The sequence below is a fragment of the Zalophus californianus genome, chromosome 12 (genome assembly GCF_009762305.2).
Source record: "Zalophus californianus isolate mZalCal1 chromosome 12, mZalCal1.pri.v2, whole genome shotgun sequence".
Classification (NCBI taxonomy): domain Eukaryota; kingdom Metazoa; phylum Chordata; class Mammalia; order Carnivora; family Otariidae; genus Zalophus; species Zalophus californianus.
In genome coordinates, this window is record NC_045606.1 from 92,750,935 (window position 1) to 92,774,995 (window position 24,061).

Below are 24,061 nucleotides of genomic sequence, written 5' to 3' on the forward strand. Positions count from 1 at the left end.
ATACGTGGGGCAAATTTGGCTGTACTCCAAATGATCTTTTTTTTTTTTTTAAAGATTTTATTCATTTGACAGAGAGACACAGCGAGAGAGGGAACACCAGCAGGGGGAGCGGGAGAGGGAGAAGCAGGCTCCCCGCAGAGCAGGGAGCCCGATGCGGGGCTCGATCCCAGGACCCGGGGATCATGACCTGAGCCAAAGGCAGACGCTTAACGACTGAGCCACCCAGGCGCTCCTCCGAATGATCTTGATAATTTTTAATATTTTTTGGTGATCTCCTGCTCAATTTTATTACAATGTGGCTGACATACTAGGGACAGGAGCAGAATCGGCTCTGCCATTTTCTTCAAGTTCCCCCATGTTCACGTTAGCGTTCAGACTGCAGTTTCTCTGGGTAATGTTCAGCCCCTTTTCCATTTGTCCGGAGTCAATTTTGGCTAATATTAACATAGAGATAAAATAATCAGTACATCCTCTTAACCAGGGCTTGAAATCTGCAGTAGCACCCCAGCGGCACCCCAGCAAGGGATTAAGGCGGCCGCTGCCTCCCTCTCTGCCCTGGGTCCACTCCCGGTCAGTTCTCTCAAAGCTGTGGCTGGTCCACACAGACTAAGGGGCTCCCAGGGTCAGCCGGTAGAGTAGATATTAGTAAAGCTTAGTTTCTTTCTTTCTTTCTTTTTTTAAGATTGTATTTATTTACTTTGAGAGAGGCTGAGAGAGAGGAAGCACAAGCAGGGGGAGGGGGCTGAGGCAGAGGGAGGAGCAGGCGCCCTGCTCAGCGGGGAGCCCGATGCGGGGCTCCAGCCCAGGACCCTGGGACCATGACCTGAGCCGAAGGCAGACGCTTCACCAACTGAACCACCCAGGCGCCCCTAGTTTCTTTCTTTCCTTTTTTTTTTTTTTTTAAATAAAAAATAGCATTTTCTCCCACATCCCAGTGGGTTCTCTTGTTTGCTTTGGAGACGACTGCTTTAGACAGTGAGTAGAAAGTCAAGCTCTCCTGCTCTCTGGAAGTTCTGCTCTGACCGCAGCACTCAATTCTTTCATTCTTTCCTTCTCAAGAATCAAGTTCCTCCTTTCTGTCTTTTGGGAAGCAACTAAGGTTTAGTCAGACAGAGAGGTTCATTTGGGGCAGTTTTTCTCAGAGAGCTGGAGATGTTATTTTTACTTACCAAGTTGTAAGGGGAGGGCAGTCTAGTCAGGCAGTGAGGGGCTGGGGTGGCTCAAGGTAGCTGGGAGAGGGCAGTGGCACTGGTTATCTCGCTCATGGACACCCTGGCCAGACACAGCGCGGATGTGTCAAGTGCACACACACTGAGGTGACGGGGGTACAAGCACAGAGCAGGTGCCATCCTGAGCCCACACCAGCACTACTGAGCTTTAACTAAAAGCCAGTTGGTTTAATCACACCATAGTGGCACGTACTAGGTAGTTACCTATCAGTGCATACAAACTACCCAAAACTCAGTGGCTTGAAAACAATAAAACTTAGTACCTCACAGTGTCTGCAAGTCAGAAATCTGGGTGCCACTTCCCAGGTCCCCTGCTCAGCGTTTCGCACGGGCTGTGGGCATCTTGAGCCTCCGCAGGCGTGGGTCTGATGCCAAGTTCATTCACATGGTGGTTGGCACGATTCAGTTCCTCATGGACTGTTGGACCAAGGGCCTCAGTTCCTCAGGAAATTTTACAGTAGCAACAGAAAATGAACACAGGCTGTATTGAAGAGGAGAGAAATGGGCAACAGATACGCTTTAATATGGGTAATTTGCTGATTTTTAAATTACGCATCTTAAAAAGGCAAAACTTGATCTATAAAGTCTTCTTAAGGAGAGAAGGCTATGGCCCCTTCCTTGGCTGAGCAGGGAGCCCGATGCAGGGTTGATGTGGGGCTTGATGCGGGGCTCCATCCCAGGACCCTGGGATCATGACCTGAGCTGAAGGCAGAATGCTTAACCGACTGAGCCACCCAGGTGCCCCTGTGGAATAGGTTCTTGATTTGGGGTTAGATGCTCTATGTTAGGTTACTTAAAGTCTGTCTTTTGTTAGCAGTTGTCAGTTTGTTAACACTTGACTGGGAATTTGATTCATCATGTAGCAGCTGAGAGCTCAGTGTCAGGGCTTGGCATCCTTCCTCTCACATTCTAAAATGCATCCTCTCAAATGGGGCGCTCATCTGAGAACCTAAAAGAAGCCACCCCAACCCCTCACTGCCATCATGCAACCTACAAAAAGTAGTAAGGGATATTTGCTCTGGGAGTTCTTAAAGCATGTCTGCAGAACAAACATGCATCACTGCTACATAGTCAAAATAGTTTACTGATTGAGACCCTATACTTTCTACAGTAAAAAAATCAGAATTTGTAATGCAAGACATTAAATCTAAAGACCCCACAAGTGGTCTATAAAACAATATTGCTTTAAATATGAGCAAGCACCGAAGTTAAAACTTTTCTTTTGTAATGCAGCAAGAAAGATGTGGAAGGTGGATGGATTTTAATACACTTGAATAGGTTTTGCTACTAGGAAGGGAAGGAATAACAAAGCATAAACATTTCCTGAGTGTGTGCTGCGGGCCAGGTACTTTCTTAAATGACTCCCACTCAGATGGGGCCCCTGATACTCAGAGAAGTAGAGTGACTTGTCCAAATTCATAGAACTATTAACTGGCAGTGCTGAGGTTTGAACTCTAGATATTTTGGCCCTTTTTTGGTTTAAGCTGTGCTTTTTTTTTTTTTTTTTCCCTTGGCCTTGACATCATAAATTCATTCTTTGCTGGGATCAGGGAAGTTGTGTAGCTTGGGCAGTGAGCTCCCAAGGAAGGATGGAAAGCCCTGTCTTCCCAAATCATGAACTTCATATCTTAGTGGCTTGTACATGTAACTAGAAAGGGTAAGTGGTGAATATGGTAGCTCAGAGAAAGCCACACTAGCGTATCAACTAGACAGTCAGCTTTCATCCAGAAGATAGTGGATTCTCTCCTCTAATTTATATACCATCTTAGAAGTTAGGAGGGCAGGACAACAGGGGAGAGTTCTACAGGCCAGAGGGTTAATTAATAGTCTGTTCAGAATGCCACAGGGCAGCTCAGTAATCATAAGCTTTACCTGAGCGTAACTCTAGGGAGAGAGGTTTCCCGTTACAGGGCACATGGACACCCACATCTTGGCACAGAAGGACAGGTGTCAGTTATAGTTAAGGCATTCAAATCCCTACATTTAAGTCTGCATTTCTGTCCATAAGTATCCTATTTTTCATGCATGAGTATGAAGTCTTGAGTGTTTAGCTGAAGGATCATTTGATCCATTTCAAATTGAAATTTCCAAGGTGTAAGGCTGGCAGGCTAACTTTATATAATTTAATCAAACCTGTCAACTTTTTAGGAAAGCTATAACCCATATATAAGACCCTAAGAATTTGCGGGACTGATGTGGGGTGGGTGTCCAGAAAAGCTTAGAGTCCATCCAGGATTTAATAGAAGGCAATATTAACAGATAAAAGCCAAGAATCCAGGGCTTGGCCCTGGATCAGGGAATTAGAGCACTGCGGAAACTGGAGGCCACGCTAAAATGCAGATTCCTTGGCCCCACTTCAGACTGAAGAGTATCTGAGGTCAGGCTCCTCAGATGAATGTGACGCCACGAGCCCACGTACTGATATTTGGGAACCATTGGCTGCCGGTCGGTAATCAAGTTTGCAGAACAACAGTAAAACAATGAAGACCTTAAAGAAATCGTTGCGAGCCTCTTGCAGGAGAGGAGAGTACAAAGGACTAGCTTTGGGGGGCGCCTAGGTGGCTCAGTCGTTAAGCGTCTGCCTTGGGCTCAGGTCATGATCCCAGGATTCTGGGATCGAGCCCCGCATCGGGCTCCCTGCTCGGCGAGAAGCCTGCTTCTCCCTCTCCCACTCCCCCTGCTTGTGTTCCCTCTCTCGCTGTCTCTCTCTCTCTCAAATTAAAAAAAACCCAAAAAACCCCAAAACTTTAAAAAAAGACTAGCTTTGGTTAGGTCCTCTGGTTGAGAGAGGGTCAGGCGGCCTAAAAGGGTCCGGAAGGCTGTTAACTCAGGAGCAGCAAGTAGAGGAGCGGGGGGACGTGGGAAAACACCATCAAGACCAGCAGTCAAGGGGAGCGAGAGCAGACTCAGCGTTGCTTTCTCAGCACACGCGTACAAAACAGGGCTTACTGAAGCCGAGCCCGACGCCCGGCGACCCGAATACGGCTTCCCTGCCCCCGTAAATTACCTTCTGGGAGGTGGGCGGGCCGGCGCCGTGACGTCACGGGGCGGGGCGCCGGGGGGAAGTGACGTGGGAGGCGGTGAGGCCTGAGAAGTGCTATCCGGACGCGCGCTGGCATGTCGGCTTTGACGCGGCTGGCGCCTTTCGTTCGCGTTGGAGGCCGGTGGTTCAGAGGCCCCGGCTCGCGGGCGGCTGGAGGCAGTGGAGTTCGTCAGTGAGTGTTGGCTGGGGGAGGGGCCTCGCCTGCTTCTAACGGAAAACGCCGGTCTTCGGGACGCCCTCACCTTGACGCCGGGCACCTGGGGTGGACCGGGTGCCTGCAGCGACCTCCGCCCCGAGGCATGCTGGGACTTGGAGTCCGGCTCCGCGACGCCGGGGCCGGGAGAGCTGGGGCCGGGGGCTCCGGGAGGCTTCTTTGCAGGTTTTTATGACCTGAGCCGAAGGCAGACGCTTAACGACTGAGCCACCCAGGCGCCCCCGCTTGCCAGGTTTTAAACTGTATCGGGTCACTCCGGCCCCAGGGGAGGCCTGCCCTCGGGAAATTCAGTTAATCGTGGAGGCAAGCTGGAGCTAATCTGGAAGCCAGAGCAGGAGGGAAGAACCTGTACCGTATGTTTCCAAGTCAAGTGGAGGCAAGGAGTAGCACAGAGGCGCCGCGGGAGACCTAGATGTTATTTTTTAAAGCAGTTTTAGGTTTACAGCAAAACTGAGCAGAAAGTACAGAGATTTCCCATAACCTTCCTGCCTCACAAGTGCATAGCCTCCCCCATTATCAACGTTCTCCACGAGAGTGTAGAATTGATTGACACATTATCACCCAAATCCCATAGTTTGTATTAGGGTTTACTCTTGCAACACCAGAATCGAGAGCGAGCAAAAGAAGAGTCACCTGTGAAGTAGCCCAAAAATTCGGCTGGAGAGCATGGTGCTGGGATGCCAAGGGAGGGCACCTGCCAAAAACAAATTGGTAGTGCGGAGAGATTCAGTAAGGGCAGGATGGAAAATAGAACATTGGATTTTCACGGGTGATGTTCCAGGCCCCTTAGATCATCATCATCTGCATTTTTCCAAGAGGCAGTGCAGGGTCGTGGTTAAAAGCAGGATTCTGGCCCCAAACTGCCTCAATTCAAATTTCACCTCTGCCACACTCTAGCTGTTTGGCCTTGGAGAAGTTTCTTGATCTCTAACTGCCTCCGTTTTCTCACCCGAATGATGGGGATAATGTCAGTTTCCAGGGAACTGAGTAAATAACGATTCTGTAAAGTGTTTTGGGACAGCGGCTGCTGCCTAGTAAGGACCTTACCAGTATTGTTTAACTGTTGTTAGGGAACTGAGACTCAGGAACATTAAAGGAGTGACTTGCTTAAAGTCACATGCCTCTTAAAGCTGTGGAGCTGGGACAGGTGTGGGGTGGAAAGAAGGAAAAGGCCTGAGTGACCTAAACAAGGACAGTGATGGAAAGCCACCAGCCATAGCCCTTGACCCTGCATGGGAAAACTGAGGAGTGCTTCTCTTCACAGAGGTGGTGTTACTTATGTAACAACACATTATTATCACACACAGTTGTGTGATAATTAAGTGGATAGGTATGGAGCATCTTCCAGGTACCAGGGTCCTTTCTAGGTTGTAGGGATAGAGCAGAATACAAGAAAGAGGGCGCCTGGGTGGCTCAGTTGGTTAAGCGACTGCCTTCGGCTCAGGTCATGATCCTGGAGTCCCGGGATCGAGTCCCGCATCGGGCTCCCTGCTCAGCAGGGAGTCTGCCTCTCCCTCTGACCTTCTTCCCTCTCATGCTCTCTCTCTACCATTCTCTCTCTCTCTCAAAAAATAAATAAAAATCTTAAAAAAAAAAAAGAATACAAGAAAGATAAGGGAGCTTCCATCCTGGAGAGGACACAAGTTGAAGAGAACATGTTTAGGTACTGTTAAGTGACATGAAGAAATAAAGCAGGGGATTAATCTAGAGAGTGCCTGGGAGGGGGTTGGATGGGATATTTTACTTAGGATGATGTGGCAATACAGGCCTGATAGTGATTTGAATAGGACCTGAGTGATAAGTCAGCCAAGCAAAGATGCCGAAGGAGCCTCTGACAAGGAGACTGCAAATACTGACATTCTGAGTGCTGATGATGGACAAGCAAGCCAGTGAGGCTGGAATGGGCTGAGCAAAGGGGAGAGGTAGAGGTAAGGTCAGGGGAGGGGTGGGGGCAGGTTAGTGACAGCCCTGTAGGGATTTTATTTTAAGAATGATGGGAAGCTATTTGAGACTTTGAAGCAGGAAAATGATATGATCTGGTTTCACTTTTTAAGTTTGTTTATTTATTTTTGATAATCTCTGTACCCAATGTGGGGCTTGAACCCATGACCCAGAGATCAAGAGTCATACGTTCTGACTGAGGCAGCCAGGCACCCCTTTTTATCACATATTTTTTGATATGATCTGGTTTATGTTTTAAAATGTAACTTTCACAGAGTTAGGATACATTTTTGTTTTTAAACTTGACACTTAAAAATCCTGGGTTGGAATAGCCATTATTTTTGGGACACTGTTTCTTCCCCATTCTGTTTTCTCCTTATGGAACAGGAATTGGGCATATGTCAAGTTTTCTCATGCTCCTAACCTTAATTACATTTTTTTATTTCTAGAAATTCTTTTTGCTGTTTTTAAACCTGTTTGTTCTTTATAATGAGTTTCTTTTTCCTTGCTCTTAATTTCACAGTGCTCCACACTCAGCAGGGAGTCTGCTTGGGATTCTCTCTCCCCCTCCCCCTCTTGTGCACTTTTTATCTCTCTCTAAAATAAATAAAATCTTAAAAAAAAAGATTCTCTCTCTCTGCCCGTCCCCTTCTAAAAATTAAAAAAAAAAGATTTCCCTTTTGCAGTCAGTGACCCACTTTCTTTCTCTTTCTTTCGATTTTATTTCTTTAGAGAGAGAGCGTGAGCAGGGGGAGGGGCAGAGGAAGAGAGAGAGATAATCTAAAGTGGATTCTGTGCTGAGTGTAGAGCCCTACCTGGTGCTTGATCCCATGATCCTGAGACCATGACCTGAATCAAAATCAAGAGTCATTTGCTTAACCTACTGAGCCACCCAGGCGCCCCTCTTTTTTTTTTTTTTTCTTTTTAAAGTAATCTGTCCACCCAACATGGGGCTGGAACTCAAAACCCGGAGATCAAGAGTCGCATGCTCTACCAACTGAGCCAGCGAGGTGTCCCAGTGACCCACTTGTTTCAAGGAATAGTTAAAACAGCATGTCACTCTAGCAATAATGAGATGAGTTCCTGGTAGTGGGTTTGAACTGTAATTCTCAAATATTTTAATGCATTTAACTGATGGGCCCTTATAACTAGATTGTATCTAAAACCTATCAAAGAGGAAGCCTGTTGTTACAGTATATTGAATTCCCATCCCCATGGTTTGTTTGTTTGTATAATACAGTATTTACATGCACAGATCCTGAAGACTGTTAAATAGAATTGGCATATGATGGCATTACAGAAATAGTGTGATATATTCTTCAGGTTGTAAAGCAATGATGCTTGAGGGAGCCTTTTAAAAGTAATGTGTGGTAGAGACACCTGGGTGGCTCAGTATGTTGAGCGTCTGCCTTTGGCTCAGGTCATGATCATCCCAGGGCCCTCCGTATAGCCCCACATCAGGCTCTCTGCTCAGCAGGGGGCCTGCTTCTCCCTCTCCCACTGCCTGCCACTCTGCCTACTTGTGATCCCTCTCTCTCTCTCAAATAAATAAAATCTTTTAAAAAAATAAAAGTAATATGTGGTCAGGGGCATCCGGGTGGCTCAGTCGGTTAAGTGTCTGACTTCGGCTCAGGTCATGATCTCAGGGTAGTGGGATCAAGTCCGACATCGGGCTCTCCACTTAGCAGGGAGTCTGCTTGTCCCTGTACCCCCCCCCCCCCCCCGCATCTCACTCACTCTGAAATAAATCTTAAAAGTAATATGTGGTCACTATTTTTAAAAAAGATACATATTACTCAGCCATAAGAAAAAAAATCTTGCCATTTGCAACCACATGGATGGAGTCAGACAGTATTATGCTAAACAAAATAAGAGAAAAACATGATTTCACTCATGTGGAATTTAAGAAAACAAATGAGCAAAGGGGAAAAAAAAAAGAGGCAAATGAAGAAACAGACTCGTAACTACAGAGAACATACTGGTGGTTACCAGAGGGGAGGTGGTGGGGATTAAGGGGTGCACTTGCTGTGATGAGCACCAGTTGTATGGAAGTGTTGAATCACTATATTGTACACCTGAAATTAATTTTTTTTAAAGATTTTATTTATTGACAGAGAGCGAGAAACAGTACAAGCAGGGGGAACTGCAGGCAGAGGGAGAGGGAGAAGCAGGCTTCCCGCTGAGCAGGGAGCCCAATGTGGGGCTCGATCCCAGGACCCCGGGATCACGACCTGAGCCGAAGGCAGATGCTTAACGACTGAGCCACCCAGGCCCCCACCTGAAATTAGTATTATACTATATTGTAACTAACTAGAATTTAAATAAAGACTTAAAAAAAACATACAAAACCTCCCACATACATACATATGCAAAAATAAAAGCCATCTTATATCATCGATAGTTAATTACCAATATTTTATGTAGAGCCTTCCAAATAAAAGTGTTAATATACTGAATAAATATTTACATAAAAATGAAACTATCACTTCAGTGTGGTATGCTGATGGGAATTCTAATTAAGAACTGTGTCTTTGGTTCATAAAAAGAAAATTATTAATATTGTTTGTTTATAGGCAATACATAAGAGCTTAGGCTTTGCCTCCAAATAATACCCCGATGTTTTCATTTGTAAACATTAAGAACCATAGGATCTGTCTCCTAGGGTTATGAAAATAAATGATAATGCATGTAAAATGCTTCGTGTGGTGTACGGCACACGGTAGACACTCAGGAAATGATAACTATTCATAACCTTTAAGAGCAGGACAGGCTAATAAAAAGGGTAGGAGGTAATATGTATCAGGGACCATTGATGTATTCATGTTCACAGATCTACAGTGCATTCTGAAGAAATGTTAGTGCAGTTTTGGTAGTTTTTGCTGCACAAAAGAGCACATTGTTTTACAAGCTGTTCTTAAATTTGTGAATACATTTTCTGTGGAAATTCTCTATTTTTGTATAGTAGAATATGTATAGCTGCTAAATAGAACTTGACAGTAATGCCATTAAGTACAAATTATATTATTTAAGTTAGATTCAATCAATAATTATAATCTAACTGAATAAAATGCAGACCTCATGGATTGTGTCCCACAATTTGTCAACAGAATCTAAATGGAAAAAAAAGTTGTTCATATTGACTCTTTAAGGCTCTTTGCTTTGTTCAGAACTATTAGCTTATTAAGAAGGATTTGCTGGTGCAGTTAGAACATGTGACTTTGATCTCAGGGTCATGAGTTCGAGCCCCACATTGGGTGTAGAGATTGCTAAAAAAAAAAAAAAAATAAAGATTTGCTGAGTTCTCTTTCCCATGTAGTGTTCTTTATATTAAGAAAGACTGTAATAGAGCAGAGGACATAATTTACCTTTGAAATAGATATGGCTAAACAGAACAAGATTAACTTCCTGATTTGTTTTTTTTTTTTAGATAAGCTAAGTGCCCAGCTACTGCAGGTTCACATCCCTTAACTGAAACTTTGGGGCCAGTACCCCTATTTCTGCTGTAAAATCCATGAATATTCACTAAAGGGAAATAATCGTCTTTCTTCCTTGCAGACTAGTTTTTGCTGCCAAACAAGTTTAAAAGCAAGCTATGGAAAATGAGTTTTGAGGGATTATGGAGCTCTGTCATCCTGTACTTCATGGAGGAGATGAGAAACGTTAGATTTAGTTTCTAGTTGGAACTCAAAAGTTTTGGATGACTTCAGACTTAGAAGAGGTACCGAGGTGCATGACATTTTGTTCTGTCTCGTAGTGCTGGTGGTGGTGTGCATATCGAGCCACGGTATAGACAGTTTCCCCAGCTGACCAAGTCCCAGGTGATCCAGGCCGAGATACTCAGTGGGACCATGTGGTTCTGGATTCTCTGGCGTTTTTGGCATGACTCAGATGCTGTGCTGGTAAGTGCAGGAGAATAATTCTAATATATCAATAAAATATTATAACATTAGATTATTACTAATATATTAATAGCTTAGCTTTTTTTTTTTTCATCCCTGTTTGTAGACCATTTTTGTATCTGGATATATCCCTTTACCATGTCTTTGTGTACATGCAGGAATCCTGTTATTTAATGGAATACATTATCTCTGACCTTTCCTACTCACAGATGTGTATGTAGGTAGTCCATCTCTTATGGCTTCTGTTAGGTTGCCATATTTGGAAGGAAGCCTAGAAACAAATTGTTTTACCTTCTGAACCAGGGGTTCATCAGTGGGTTAAGTTTCACGCTTAAATTTCTTTAAATGCACCTCACACCAGTCAGAATGGCTAAAATTAACAAATCAGGAAATGACAGATGTTGGCGGGGATGTGGAGAAAGGGGAACCCTCCTACACTGTTGGTGGGAATGCAAGCTGGTGCAGCCTCTCTGGAAAACAGTATGGAGGTTCCTCAAACAGTTGAAAATAGAGCTACCATACGACCCAGCAATTGCACTACTGGGTATTTACCCCAAAAATACAAATGTAGGGATCCAAAGGGGTACGTGCACCCCGATGTTTATAGCAGCAATGTCCACAATAGCCAAACTGTGGAAAGAGCCAAGATGTCCATCAACAGATAAATGGATAAAGATGTGGTATATATATGCAATGGAATATTATGCAGTCATCAAAAAAAGAAATCTTGCCGTTTGCAATGACGTGGATGGAATTAGAGGGTATTATGCTAAGCGAAATAAGTCAGTCAGAATGTATCATATGATCTCACTGATATGAGGAATTCTTTTTTTAAAATTTTTTATTGTTATGTTAATCACCATATATTACGTCATTAGTTTTTGATGTAGTGTGCCATGATTCATTGTTTGTGCATAACACCCAGTGCTCCACGCAGAACGTGCCCTCTTGAATACCCATCACGAGGCTAACCCATCCCCCCATCCTCCTCCCCTCTAGAACCCTCAGTTTGTTTTTCAGAGTCCATCGTCTCTCATGGTTCGTCTCCCCCTCCGACTTACTCCCCTTCATTCTTCCCCTCCTGCTATCTTCTTCTTTTTCTTTTTTCTTAACATATGTTGCGTTATTTGTTTCAGAAGTACAGATCTGTGATTCAACAGTCTTGCACAATTCACAGCGCTCACCATAGCACATACCCTCCCCAGTGTCCAGCACTCAGCCACCCCATCCCTCCCACCTCCCACCACTCCAGCAACACTCAGTTTGTTTCCTGAGATTAAGAATTCCTCATATCAGTGAGGTCATATGATACATGTCTTTCTCTGGTTGACTTATTTCACTCAGCATAACACCCTCCAGTTCCATCCACGTTGTTGCAAATGGCAAGATCTCATTCCTTTTGATGGCTGCATAATATTCCATTGTGTATATATACCACATCTTTATCCATTCATTTGTCGATGGACATCTTGGCTCTTTCCACAGTTTGGCTATTGTGGACATTGCTGCTATAAACATTGGGGTGCACATACCCCTTCGGATCCCTACATTTGTATCTTTGTGGTAAATACCCAGTAGTGCAATTGCTGAATCGTATGGTAGCTCTATTTTCAACTGTTTGAGGAACCTCCATACTGTTTTCCAGAGTGGTTGCACCAGCTTGCATTCCCACCAACAGTGTAGGAGGGCTCGCCTTTCTCCACATCCCCACCAACATCTGTCGTTCCCTGACTTGTTAATTTTAGCCATTCTGACTGGTGTGAGGTGGTATCTCATTGAGGTTTTGATTTGGATTTCCCTGATGCCAAGCGAAGCGATGTTGAGCACTTTTTCATGTGTCTGTTGGCCATTTGGATGTCTTCTTTGGAAAAATGTCTGTTCATGTCTTCTGCCCATTTCTTGATTGGATTATTTGTTCTTTGGGTGTTGAGTTTGATAAGTTCTTTATAGATTTTGGATACTAGCCCTTTATCTGATACGTCATTTGCAAATATTTTCTCCCATTCTGTCGGTTGTCTTTTGGTTTTGTGGACCATTTCTTTTGCTGTACAAAAGCTTTTTATCTTGATGAAATCCCAATAGTTCATTTTTGCCCTTGCTTCCCTTGCCTTTGGCGATGTTTCCAGGAAGAAGTTGCTGTGGCTGAGGTCGAAGAGGTTGCTGCCTGTGTTCTCCTTTAGGATTTTGATGGACTCCTGTCTCACGTTTAGGTCTTTCAACCATTTGGAGTCTATTTTTGTGTGTGGTGTAAGGAAATGGTCCAGTTTCATTCTTCTGCATGTAGCTGTCCAATTTTCCCAACACCATTTGTTGAAGAGACTGTCTTTTTGCCATTGGACATTCTTTCCTGCTTTGTCAAAGATAAGTTGACCATAGAGTTGAGGGTCCATTTCTGGGCTCTCTATTCTGTTCCATCGATCTATGTGTCTTTTTGTGCCAGTACCATACTGTCTTGATGATGACAGCTTTGTAATAGAGCTGGAAGTCCGGAATTGTGATGCCGCCAGCTTTGCTTTTCTTTTTCAATATTCCTCTGGCTATTCGGGGTCTTTTCTGGTTCCATACAAATTTTAGGATTATTTGTTCCATTTCTTTGAAAAAAGTGGATGGTATTTTGATGGGGATTGCATTGAATGTGTAGATTGCTCTAGGTAGCATTGACATCTTCACAATGTTGGTTCTCCCAGTCCATGAGCATGGAACGTTTTTCCATTTCTTTGTGTCTTCTTCAATTTCTTTCCTGAGTATTTTATAGTTTTCTGAGTACAGATCCTTTGCTCTTTGGTTAAATTTATTCCTAGGTATCTTATGGTTTTGGGTGCAGTTGTAAATGGGATCGACTCCTTAATTTGTCTCTCTTCTGTCTTGTTGGTGTATAGGAATGCCACTGATTTCTGTGCATTGATTTTATAGCCTGCTACTTGACTGAATTCCTGTATGAGTTCTAGCAGTTTTGGGGTGAAGTCTTTTGGGTTTTCCACATGCAGTATCGTATCATCTGCAAAGAGTGAGAGTTTGACTTCCTCTTTGCCAATTTGGATGCCTTTGATTTCTTTTTGTTGTCTGATTGCTGTGGCTAGGACTTCTAATACTATGTTGAATAGCAGTGGTGATAGTGGACATCCCTGCCACGTTCCTGACCTTAGGGGAAAAGCTCTAAGCTTTTCCCCATTGAGAATGATATTCGCTGTAGGTTTTTCGTAGATGGCTTTTATGATACTGAGGTATGTACCCTCTATCCCTATACTCTGAAGAGTTTTGATCAAGAAAGGATGCTGTACTTTGTCAAATGCTTTTTCTGCATCTATTGATGGAGAGGATCATATGATTCTTGTTCTTTCTTTTGTTAATGTATTGTATCACGTTGATTGATTTGCGGATGTTGAACCAGCCTTGCAGCCCAGGGGTAAATCCCACTTGGTCGTGGTGAATAATCCTTTTAATGTACTGTTGGATCCTATTGGCTAGTATTTTGGTGAGAATTTTTGCATCCATGTTCATCAAGGATATTGGTCTGTAATTCTCCTTTTTGATGGGGTCTTTGTCTGGTTTTGGGATCAAGGTAATGCTGGCCTCATAAAATGAGTTTGGAAGTTTTCCTTCCATTTCTATTTTTTGGAACAGTTTCAGGAGAATAGGTATTAATTCTTCTTTAAATGTCTGATAGGATTCCCCTGGGAAGCCATCTGGCCCTGGGCTTTTGTTTCTTGGGAGATTTTTGATGACTGCTTCAATTTCCTTAGTGGCTATAGGTCTGTTCAGGTTTTCTGTTTCTTTCTGATTCAATTTTGGTAGTTGATACATCTCTAGGAATGCAGCCATTTCTTCCAGGTTATCTAATTTGCTGGCGTAGAGTTGCTCATAATATGTTCTTATAATTGTTTGTATTTCTTTGGTGTTGGTTGTGATCTCTCCTCTTTCATTCATGATTTTCTTGATTTGGGTCATTTCTCTTTTCTTTTGGATAAGTCTGGCCAGGGGTTTATCAATCTTGTTAATTCTTTCGAAGAACCAGCTCCTAGTTTCGTTGATCTATTCTACTGTTCTTTTGGTTTCTAGTTCATTGATTTCTGCTCTGATCTTTATTATTTCTCTTCTCCTGCTGGGTTTAGGCTTTCTTTGCTGTTCTTTCTCTAGCTCCTTTAGGTGTAGGGTTAGGTTGTGTATTTGAGACCTTTCTTGTTTCTTGAGAAAGGCTTGTATTGCTATATACTTTCCTCTCAGGACTGCCTTTGCTGTATCCCAAAGATTTTGAACCGTTGTGTTTTCTTTTTCATTGGTTTCCATGAATTTTTTTAATTCTTCTTTAATTTCCTGGTTGACCCATTCATTCTTTAGTAGGATGCTCTTTAGCCTCCATGTATTTGAGTTCTTTTCGACTTTCCTCTTGTGATTGAGTTCTAGTTTCAAAGCATTGTGGTCTGAAAATATGCTGGGAATGGTCCCAGTCTTTTGGTACTGGTTGAGACCTGATTTGTGACCTAGGATGTGATCTATTCTGGAGAGTGTTCCATGGGCACTAGAGAAGAATGTGTATTCCGTTGCTTTGGGATGGAATGTTCTGAATATGTCTGTGAAGTCCATTTGGTCCAGTGTGTCATTTAAAGTCTTTATTTCCTTGTTGATCTTTTGCTTAGATGATCTGTCCATTTCAATCAGGGGGAAAGTCCCCCACTATTATTGTATTGTTGTCAATGTGTTTCTTCACTTTTGTTATTAATTGTCTTATATAATTGGCTGCTCCCATGTTAGGGGCATAGATATTTACAATTGTTCTTGTTGGATAGACCCTTTAAGTAGGATATAGTGTCCTTCCTCATCTCTTATTATAGTCTTTGTTTTAAAATCTAATTTGTCTGATAAGGATTGCCACCCCAGCTTTCTTTTGGTGTCCATTAGCATGGTAAATGGTTTTCCACCCCCTCACTTTCAATCTGGGGGTGTCTTTGGGTCTAAAATGAGTTTCTTGCAGACAGCATATTGATGGGTCTTGTTTTTTAATCCAATCTGATAGCCTGTGTCTTTTGATTGGGGCACTGAGCCCATTTACATTCAGGGTAACTATTGAAAGGTATGAATTTAGTGCCATTGTATTGCCTGTAAGGTGACTGTGACTGTATATTGTCTGTGTTCCTTTCTGGTCTATGCTGCTTTTAGGCTCTCTCTTTGTTTAGAGGACCCCTTTCAATATTTCTTGGAGGGCTGGTTTCGTGTTTGCAAATTCCTTTAGTTTTTGTTTGTCCTGGAAGCTTTTGATCTCTCCTATTTTCAATGACAGCCTAGCTAGATATTAGTATTCTTGGCTGCATATTTTTCTCGTTTAGTGCTCTGAAGATACCTTGCCAGTCCTTTCTGGCCTGCCAGGTCTCTGTGGATAGGTCTGTTGCCAATCTAATGTTTCTACCATTGTAGGTTACATATCTCTTCTCCCGAGCTGCTTTCAGGATTTTCTCTTTGTCTCTGAGACTCGTAAGTTTTACTATTAGATGTTGGGGTGTTGACCTATTATTATTGATTTTGAGAGGGGTTCTCTGTGCCTCCTGGATTTTGATGCCTGTTTCCTTCCTCACATTAGGGAAGTTCTCTGCTATTATTTGCTCCAATATACTTTCTGCCTCTCTCTCTCTTTCTTCTTCCCCTGGGATCCCAATTATTCTAATGTTGTTTCGTCTTATCATATCGCTTATCTCTCGAATTCTGCCCTCGTGATCCTGTAGTTGTTTCTGTCTCTTTTTTTCAGCCTCTTTATTTTCCATCATTTGGTCTTCTATATCGCTGATTCTCTCTTCTGCCTCATTTATCCTAGCAGTTAGTGCCCCCATTTTTGATTGCACCTCATCAATAGCCTTTTTGATTTCGACTTGGTTAGATTTTAGTTCTTTTATTTCTCCAGAAAGGGTTTCTCTAATAATTTCCACGCTTGTTTCAAGCCCAGCTAGTATCTTTAAAGTCATGATTCTGAACTCTAGGTCTGACATCGTACTAATGTCCGTATTGAGTAGGTCCCTGGCTGACGGTACTATCTCTTGTTCTTTTTGCTGAGGTGATTTTTTTCGTCTTGTCATTTTGTCCAGAGGAGAATAGATGAATGAGAGAACAAAATGCTAACAGGTTAACAACATTCCCAGCAAATATACTCTATACAAATCAGAAAAGACCTGAAACCAGGGGAAAAGAAAGGGAAAGAAAGAAAAAAGAAAAAAAATGATAAAAACAAAAACGGAACAATACGAAAAAAGCAGAATATGATCAGATATGATCAGGCTAGTGCATAGATCAGTGCCACACACTAGATTTTGGGTGTATTTTGGTCTGTTAGAAAAAAGTGCCTCCTAAAATTTTAAAGGAAGAAAGACATATGTACAAAATAAGGGTTGATACAATGAAGGGATGGAAGATGACTGTAAAGATGAAAATTATAAAAGATTTTATAAAAGGAATTGATAAGTTGTTTGAAAAAAGAAAGAAAAGATTTAAAAAAAAAAAAGAAAAAAGGGAGAGAATGTGATCAGGCAGGAGACTAGAACAAAGCCATACACTAGTGATTTAGGGTATATTTTGATCTGTTAGAAGAAACTGTATCTCAAAATTTTAAAGAGAGAACAACTTATATATATATATGCCAAAAATAAGGGTAACTACTATGAAGGGATAAAATATGACTCTAAAAATGAAAAATAAAAAATGTTTTTTTTAAAAAAGGGATTGATAAGATGGTTGAAAAAGGGAAAAAGAAAAATAAAAAAAAGTTAAAAAAATTAACTTTGATGAACTAGTGAATCATGGTAAAAAAAGCCATGAATTCTACATGCAGTATTCCCCTAGCGCTGGAGTTCTCCCGTTCTCCTTGATCGGTAAACTTGGTCTTGGCTTGCTGGCTGTTCGTGCTGATCTTCTGGGGGAGGGGCCTGTTGCCGTGGTTCCCAAATGTCTTTGCCGGAGGCTGAATTGCCCCGCCCTTGTGGTCCGGGCTAAGCAAGCTGCTCCGGCTTGCTCTCAGGAGCTTTTGTTCCCTGCAAGCTCTCGGTACAGCTTTGGAGGACCAGGGTGAAAATGGTGGCCTCCCAATCTCCACCCGGAGGAGCTGAGAATTCGGGGCCCCGCTCCTCAGTGCGCCCCCAGAGAAAAGCAGTCGCTCCTGTGTCCCCGGTCTCCGGCCGCACTCCGTGCTCACCCGGCCTGTGACCGAGCGTTTCTATCTCTGGCACCTGACCCCGTGTGGAGTCTCCAAACCCGGCAGATCCCTGCGGTGCGCTCCCGCACCGCTCCTCCCGGGGGAGGAAGGGGAGTCTCCCCGGCTCTGCCGCTTGTTGGGTCCCTGCTGGAGGAGCAGTGGCCTGACTGGGCCGCGGATCACAGTTTATGGCCACCCCGAGCTGAGAGCCCGCGCCTCGGCTCCGTCTCTGCAGCCGGCTTCCCCGCTCTGATCCCTGGGAGCTCTGGCGCACTCAGGCTCCCCCGGTCTTTCTGTGACCCCGAGGGTCCTGAGACCACACTGTCCCGCGAGGGTTCCACCCCCGGCTTAGCCACTGGAGTGACATCCCTCAGCGGAGCCGACTTCTAAAAGGTCCGATTTTGTGCTCCGCTCTAGCACTTGCCAGAAGCGGCCGACGGAGGCCCCTCCCCCGCCGTCTATCCTCCCGACTATCGCCTCGGATTCACTTCTCCGCACGTCCTACCTTCCAGAAAGTGGTCGCTTTTCTGTTCAGAGTGTTGTTACTCTTCTTATCTTCCATCTCCTTTTGAGTTCGTAGGTGTTTAGAATGGTTTGATCCCCATTCAGCTGAATTCCTGAGACCAGACGAAATCCAGTTCTCCTACTCCTCTGCCATCTTGCTCCACCCCCTGATATGAGGAATTCTTAATCTCAGGAAACAAACTGAGGGTTGCTGGAGTGGTGGGGGGTGGGAGGGATGGGGTGGCTGGGTGATGGACATTGGGGAGGGTATGTGCTATGGTGAGTGCTGTGAATTGTGTAAGACTGTTGAATCACAGACCTGTACCTCTGAAACAAATAGTACATTATATGTTAAAAAAAAAAAAAAAGATAGCAGGAAGGGCAGAATGAAGGGGGGAAATTGGAGGGGGCGATGAACCATGAGAGACTATGGACTCTGAGAAATGGGGAGAGGGGTGGGGGGGTGGGTTAGCCTGGTGATGGGTATTAAAGAGGGCACGTACTGCATGGAGCACTGGGTGTTCCACGCAAACAATGAATCATGGAACACTACATCAAAAACTAATGATGTATGGTGATTAACATAACATAATAAAATAAAATTAAAAAAAATACAGAGGTCTGAAAAAAAATTATTATTATTTTTTGTTTTTGAAAAAAAAAAATTCTTTAAATGCTGAATGTCATCTAGTCTGTCTAGAGGCCCAGGGCAGCCAGAGTGGGGTGGGAGAGATGTGGGTTACTTTGTCTTAAGGTAGAAGTTAGCTAGTGGTAACTTTCTAATGTGTCATTAGCCTTGACTAAGCTTTTATGACTTTTACACAGACCCTGTTCTCTAGGAAGTTACGCCTTTAAGCCATTGAAATCTGTGCTTGCTGATCTGGATAGGATAGGAAAAAAACCTTCAGTGTGCACATCTTAGACGCATCATTTCTCTTAGAACTTGTCTGTGCCCTTGTCACGCAGTAGAGAGCTGTTTGGTGTCTGTGAATTGGCAGCACATAGTCACCCCTACCTCCTTGTAGGTCAGCTGTCAGGAGGGTATGTGGCTGCTTGGCCTGAGATGAGGATGCCACCAGACACGTCCATGGTCAGGACTGAAGATGCATGAGCCCACTGAGGCTCCCAGATCTCTCCCAGGTTGGCAGCAATGATAGGTCATTTTGAGACATTCTGTTTTACCCGAGCTTCAACACGTTGTCGAGATATGGGCTGTCTTTGAAATCTGTTGTGTCCCTTCCTCCATCACAAACACATATGAAATGCTGGCTCAGCCTGGTGGCTCCAAAATGGGTCTTTTAAAATTCAGGCCACAGCCCATATTGAGCAGATTGAAGAACAGTTGGACAGTCAAATAGTTAAAGTAGTAGAATTTGTTCCTGTGGCTTGTCAAGGGCTGTGTATGTGATAGCCTTACCATTTTTTTTTTTAAACTCATTGTATGGAATATTTACTTTTTTTTTTAATGGTTGTCACCAGGGTCACTTTCCATATCCAGATCCTTCCCAGTGGACGGATGAAGAACTAGGTATCCTTCCTGATGATGAAGACTGAAAGTGTAGATTGAACTCTTTGCAAGCAGGTATGCCCCAAATTCCTTTTTAAAAGTTGTTTATCTTGTGTCGATTAAAATGTTTGACTTTATGATGGTCTTGAAGACGGTACATTTTCTAAAAGCATGAAGGACAATTAACTATATCGTGTCTAATTTCTGCCTTTAGTATTTTTATATTTGCTGTCTTCCTCCCATCCCCTTCTTTTGGTCTCATCTTCCTTTTCACTATTTGTTTTAAAAAATTTTCTTTCCCTGAGTTGTGTTACAATTTAGGGTCCCATTTAGCCATCTATTGATCAGAGACTTTTTAAAAAAAATTTATTCCTTTTCTAAGATTTTATTTGAGAGAGAGAGAGAGAGAGAGATCACGAGTAGGGGGGAGGGACAGAGGGAGAAGCAGGCTCCCCGCTGAGCAGGGAGCCCGACGCGGGGCTCGATCCCAGGACCCCGGGATCATGACCTGAGCCGAAGGCAGACGCTTAACGACTGAGCCCCCCAGGCGCCCCCCACCCTAAGTGTCTAAATGGAAAGTTCCAGCATATGGGAATGTTAGGATATGGAATTGTGTGGAAATTAACCCTAAACACTAAAAGGTTATGGCCCTTTCATTTTTCCAAATTAGGAATCAGAGTTTTTCTTCTTTCAAAAGGAAGGTCCTAGTTGTAGGTACTAGAAAAAGGAGTCTCTTTTCCCACAAAGCCGTCGGAGTTAAGACATTCTCATGTAATGTTTTAAAATTAATCATTGCATATAAATAATTGCCATCACTCAAAATGCCTTGGAAATTGTTTTATTTATTTATTTTTGGGAATTGTTTTAAAGGCTAGGAAGCATTAAAGGAAAAAGTGTTCCTATTACATCATATTGTTAGTATTGTTACTCTGATTTTAATCAGACGTACTTATTAACATGGACAGCAGTTTTGGGGTCTTTAGGGAGCAGGGGGATGGTAAAAAATGTCAGCGAAGGGCAGGCAGTGAAGCTGTTACAATCTGTTCCGTGTCTCTCGACCCGTGTCTCCTGCTGTTCCGTGTCTCCAGGCCCCGCCAGGACCCCACTTCCCTGTGTAATACGTCCGCCGGCATTAACCTCTCCTCTTCCTGTGGATTTCCCAGTATTCTCACACATGGTCGTTAATATTTTATTTTAAAGAGGAGACTCTAAACCCTTTGAGAAAGCAAGGTGCCTTTGCTTCTCTAAAAGACTACTCCCATAATCCGTGTTCAGTGAATGCTTGAATAATGGAATGAACCAAAATTATGAATTTGAATTACTGAAAATAAAAGACTTAAAGCTTTCTACTTTTGTTTCCCTGCAGGAGCCAGGTGAGAATTTCAAGCAGTTACGGACTTCATATTGTACTTGGAAGTTGTAAAATTAAAGCGTTTTGGTCAATAGTAAGGAACTGAGTTTTGGATGTTTCTGATAACGACAGCCACCCTTTATGGATTATTTCCTGTGCCCCCAGCTGCTGTCCTCACTGGTTACAGGCCCTTTCAGTGGGTCCTCGGGGTTACCCGGGGGTGGAGACAGACATTAGCTCCACTTACCAGTGAAGCGATTGAGGCTGAAGCCGATGAAGTAACTTTGCCTGTGGGTCACACATGGATGAGGGGCGACATTGGGTCTGACCCTGCACTTACCTGCAGCGCCAGACTGCCTTCCTCCTAGTGAATGTTTTAGTCACACGTATGTTGACAGTGCGAAAACTCTTGCCGTCTCTCTACTGCTGGTGCCATCTTGCCCTGATTCACAGAGGTTAGAGGTCCGTGCAGTCCAGTCCTTGTGTATTTGTGTATCTCTTGTGGGCTGGGCGTTGTGCCGAGGGGCCATTTGTGGACCTAAGACACACGTCTAACTAGGATTTCTTAGGGCTGGAGGAATGGGAGATGTGGGTGAAATAGGCTATTCCACTTTTTCTAAAATGTGTTTGTACTTTGGAACTTTCTGTAGTGTCGCAATCCTGAGTAGGTAGGACAGAATTTTCTTTTATCCACAGATAAAAATCTGCAGTATAGAGTGGCTTAATGACTTGCCCAGAAGCATAACTGTTCATATTTTTAATTTAGGCTCTTGACCACTGAAGTGTTGGGAATACAGTGCTGAATAAGACAGATGATTCATTTTTTTTTTTTTTAAGATTTTATTTATATATTTGACAGAGACAGCGAGGGAGGGACCCCAAGCAGGGGGAGCGGGAGAGAAGCAGGCTTCCTGCTGAGCAGGGAGCCCGATGCGGGGCTCGATCCCAGGACCCTGGGATCACGACCTGAGCCGAAGGCAGCCGCTTAATGACTGAGCCACCCAGGTGCCCAAGATGATTCAGTTCTTAAGGGATCTAGATTTTAGTAAGGGAAGACAGACACAGATTGATTATATGAGACTTACTAAGTGCTCTGAAGGAGAGCACATGGGGTCATGTGCTAGAGATAGGTGGGTACTGATCTTTGGGGGTGGAACCTGAATGAGGAGGAGGAGCCAGTTGTGCGGGGGTCTAACGGGAGCGTGCTCTGGGGACAAGGGACAGTAAGAACCAAGGTCTGGGATGGGACCAAGGTCACTGTGTTTCAGGAACACAAAGTCCGGTGGGGTTCCAGCAGGAGAGGAGATGGGGACTAGATGAAGCTTAGGTCATGGTCGCAGGTTTAGGTTTTATGTCAAGTGCAGTGAGAAGCCTCTGGCAGGCTCTGAACGGGGTCATCCTTGAGTTTCCACTCTGCTTTGGTTCTCGGTTGTCAGAGTGGACACAATGGCAGCAAAGTGGAAGCCAGGGGCCCAGTTCTACCCTCCCTACTGCCAGCTCCTGGGCCTGACGCAGCGCCGCTGGAGACACTTCTCTTGGTTTTGTTTACTCACGTGGGTAAGAGGCAAGCAGTCTCAGCTTGGCTGAAAATACGGAAGCTCTTTAAAAGGCCATCTCTGTTCTGTACCTTTTAGGTCTAATTTTTGTTGTCTTCCTCCAGCCAACAAAGTGTTTTATTCTGGTGTACTCACTGTAACCGTGAACTCAAGTAGGATTATCCCATTAGCTCTTTTCCTTAGAAATCATTCAGAGTTGCTTGATCGGAATTAATGGTAACCGTAAAAACGCAGTCTTCTAAACTCAGCGGCCTCCACATACTGAATCCTCCTTTTCATAGCTGGGCTGTGAAACCGTCTTAGCTGATGCAGAAGTTGTCCCCAGCCTTCTCTCCGAGTAACGACCTCCACCCTGTCACATCTGACTCAAAGCACCCAGGGGTTGGGGCACCAACCCTGAGCAGTCGCAAGTCCGAGTATCACTTTTGGCTCCCCCAAAACCTAATAGCCTACTGTTGACTGGAAGCCTTATTGAGAACATAAAACAGGCAATTAACATGTTTTGTATGTTATGTGTATTACATGTTGTATTCTTAAAGCTAGAGAAAAAAATTAAAATCCTAAGGAACAGAAAATAATTTATAGCACTGTACTGTATTTATCAAAAACAATCATGTATAAATGGACCAGCACAGTTCAAACCCATGTTCAAGGGTCAGCTGTACAGCTTAGGGGAAAATAAAGTGAGAGCGAGCCCCAAAGAGATTTTTTTTTTTTTTTTTAAGATTTGATTTTATTTGAGAGGGAGAGAATGAGAGAGAGCACAAGAGGGAAGAGGGTCAGAGGGAGAAGCAGACTCCCCGCCGAGCAGGGAGCCCGATGTGGGACTTGATCCCGGGACTCCAGGATCATGACCTGAGCCGAAGGTAGTCGCTTAACCAACTGAGCCACCCAGGCTCCCCTCCAAAGAGATGTTAAGTACATTTGATTGACGGTTATATATAGTTGAATAGTGGAAACTCAGGGCTTACTGTGGTCCAGGCACTGGTAAAAACTTAGCACGTGTTAATTCTAATGTATTAAGTGCACATTCTTTCCGTTTTATGGATGAGGACACTGAGCTATAGCCAGGTGACTTGTCCAAGGTCATACAGGTAGGGCTGAGGTTCAGATCCTGGCTGGCTGGCTGGCTCTAGGCCGAGTCAGATTATCTGAGAGTCAGTACAGCATATGTAAACCTTTTTGATCATAACCTACTCACAAGTAATTTTACATCGTGACCATGGCTCTGTGAGTGTGTATGCATATAATCCAATTTTGTGAAACAGTACTTACTGTGATACACACTGATGCTTTCTCTTATTCTGGTCTACGTACAAGATGGTTGACTGCGACCGATTTTATTATCCACTAATGGGACTCAACCTGCAGTCTGAAGAACTGGCACAGTGCTTAAAGAATTCAGGCTCTGGAGTCGAACTTGCTGGATCTGACTGCTTTACCATTTACTTGGTGTGACTTTGGGCAGATGACTTATTTGATCTCTTCTTCAACTTCCTGATTTGTAAAAGGGATTAGATTAAATGCGTTCGCACATAAAGCTCTTAGAACCACATCTGCTATGAAGGAAGTAACTGAATGGAAGCAACTGCTATTTCTAGACCACTGGGTCTAAGCTAAGTTTATAGTGACCCTTGAATCCC

The 24,061-nt window shown here is 43.8% G+C and overlaps 1 protein-coding gene and 1 long non-coding RNA gene across 2 annotated transcripts; one reads left to right on the top strand and one right to left on the bottom strand.

Moving 5' to 3' along the window:
* Window positions 1-169: 169 nt before the first annotated feature.
* Window positions 170-4,350, bottom strand: LOC113911620. Its single transcript, XR_003516555.1, has 3 exons — window positions 4,237-4,350; window positions 1,493-1,710; window positions 170-434 (listed from the first exon to the last, which is right to left on the bottom strand). It is a non-coding gene; the product is annotated as an uncharacterized LOC113911620 (long non-coding RNA).
* NDUFB2 (NADH:ubiquinone oxidoreductase subunit B2) lies at window positions 4,287-20,960 on the top strand. Its single transcript, XM_027574391.1, has 4 exons — window positions 4,287-4,444; window positions 10,182-10,326; window positions 19,484-19,586; window positions 20,878-20,960. Exons 1-3 carry the CDS (start codon window positions 4,347-4,349, stop codon window positions 19,556-19,558), a joined length of 318 nt encoding a protein of 105 aa, XP_027430192.1. The 5' UTR covers window positions 4,287-4,346; the 3' UTR covers window positions 19,559-19,586; window positions 20,878-20,960.
* The last annotated feature ends 3,101 nt before the right edge of the window (window positions 20,961-24,061 follow it).

Coding starts and splice junctions, on each gene's coding strand:
- NDUFB2 (XM_027574391.1), top strand. CDS start 4,347: ATGTCGGCTTTGACGCGGCTGGCGCCTTTCGTTCGCGTTGGAGGCCGG. Junction 4,445..10,181: donor GGAGGCAGTGGAGTTCGTCA/GTGAGTGTTGGC, acceptor TCTGTCTCGTAG/TGCTGGTGGTGGTGTGCATA. Junction 10,327..19,483: donor ATGACTCAGATGCTGTGCTG/GTAAGTGCAGGA, acceptor GGTTGTCACCAG/GGTCACTTTCCATATCCAGA.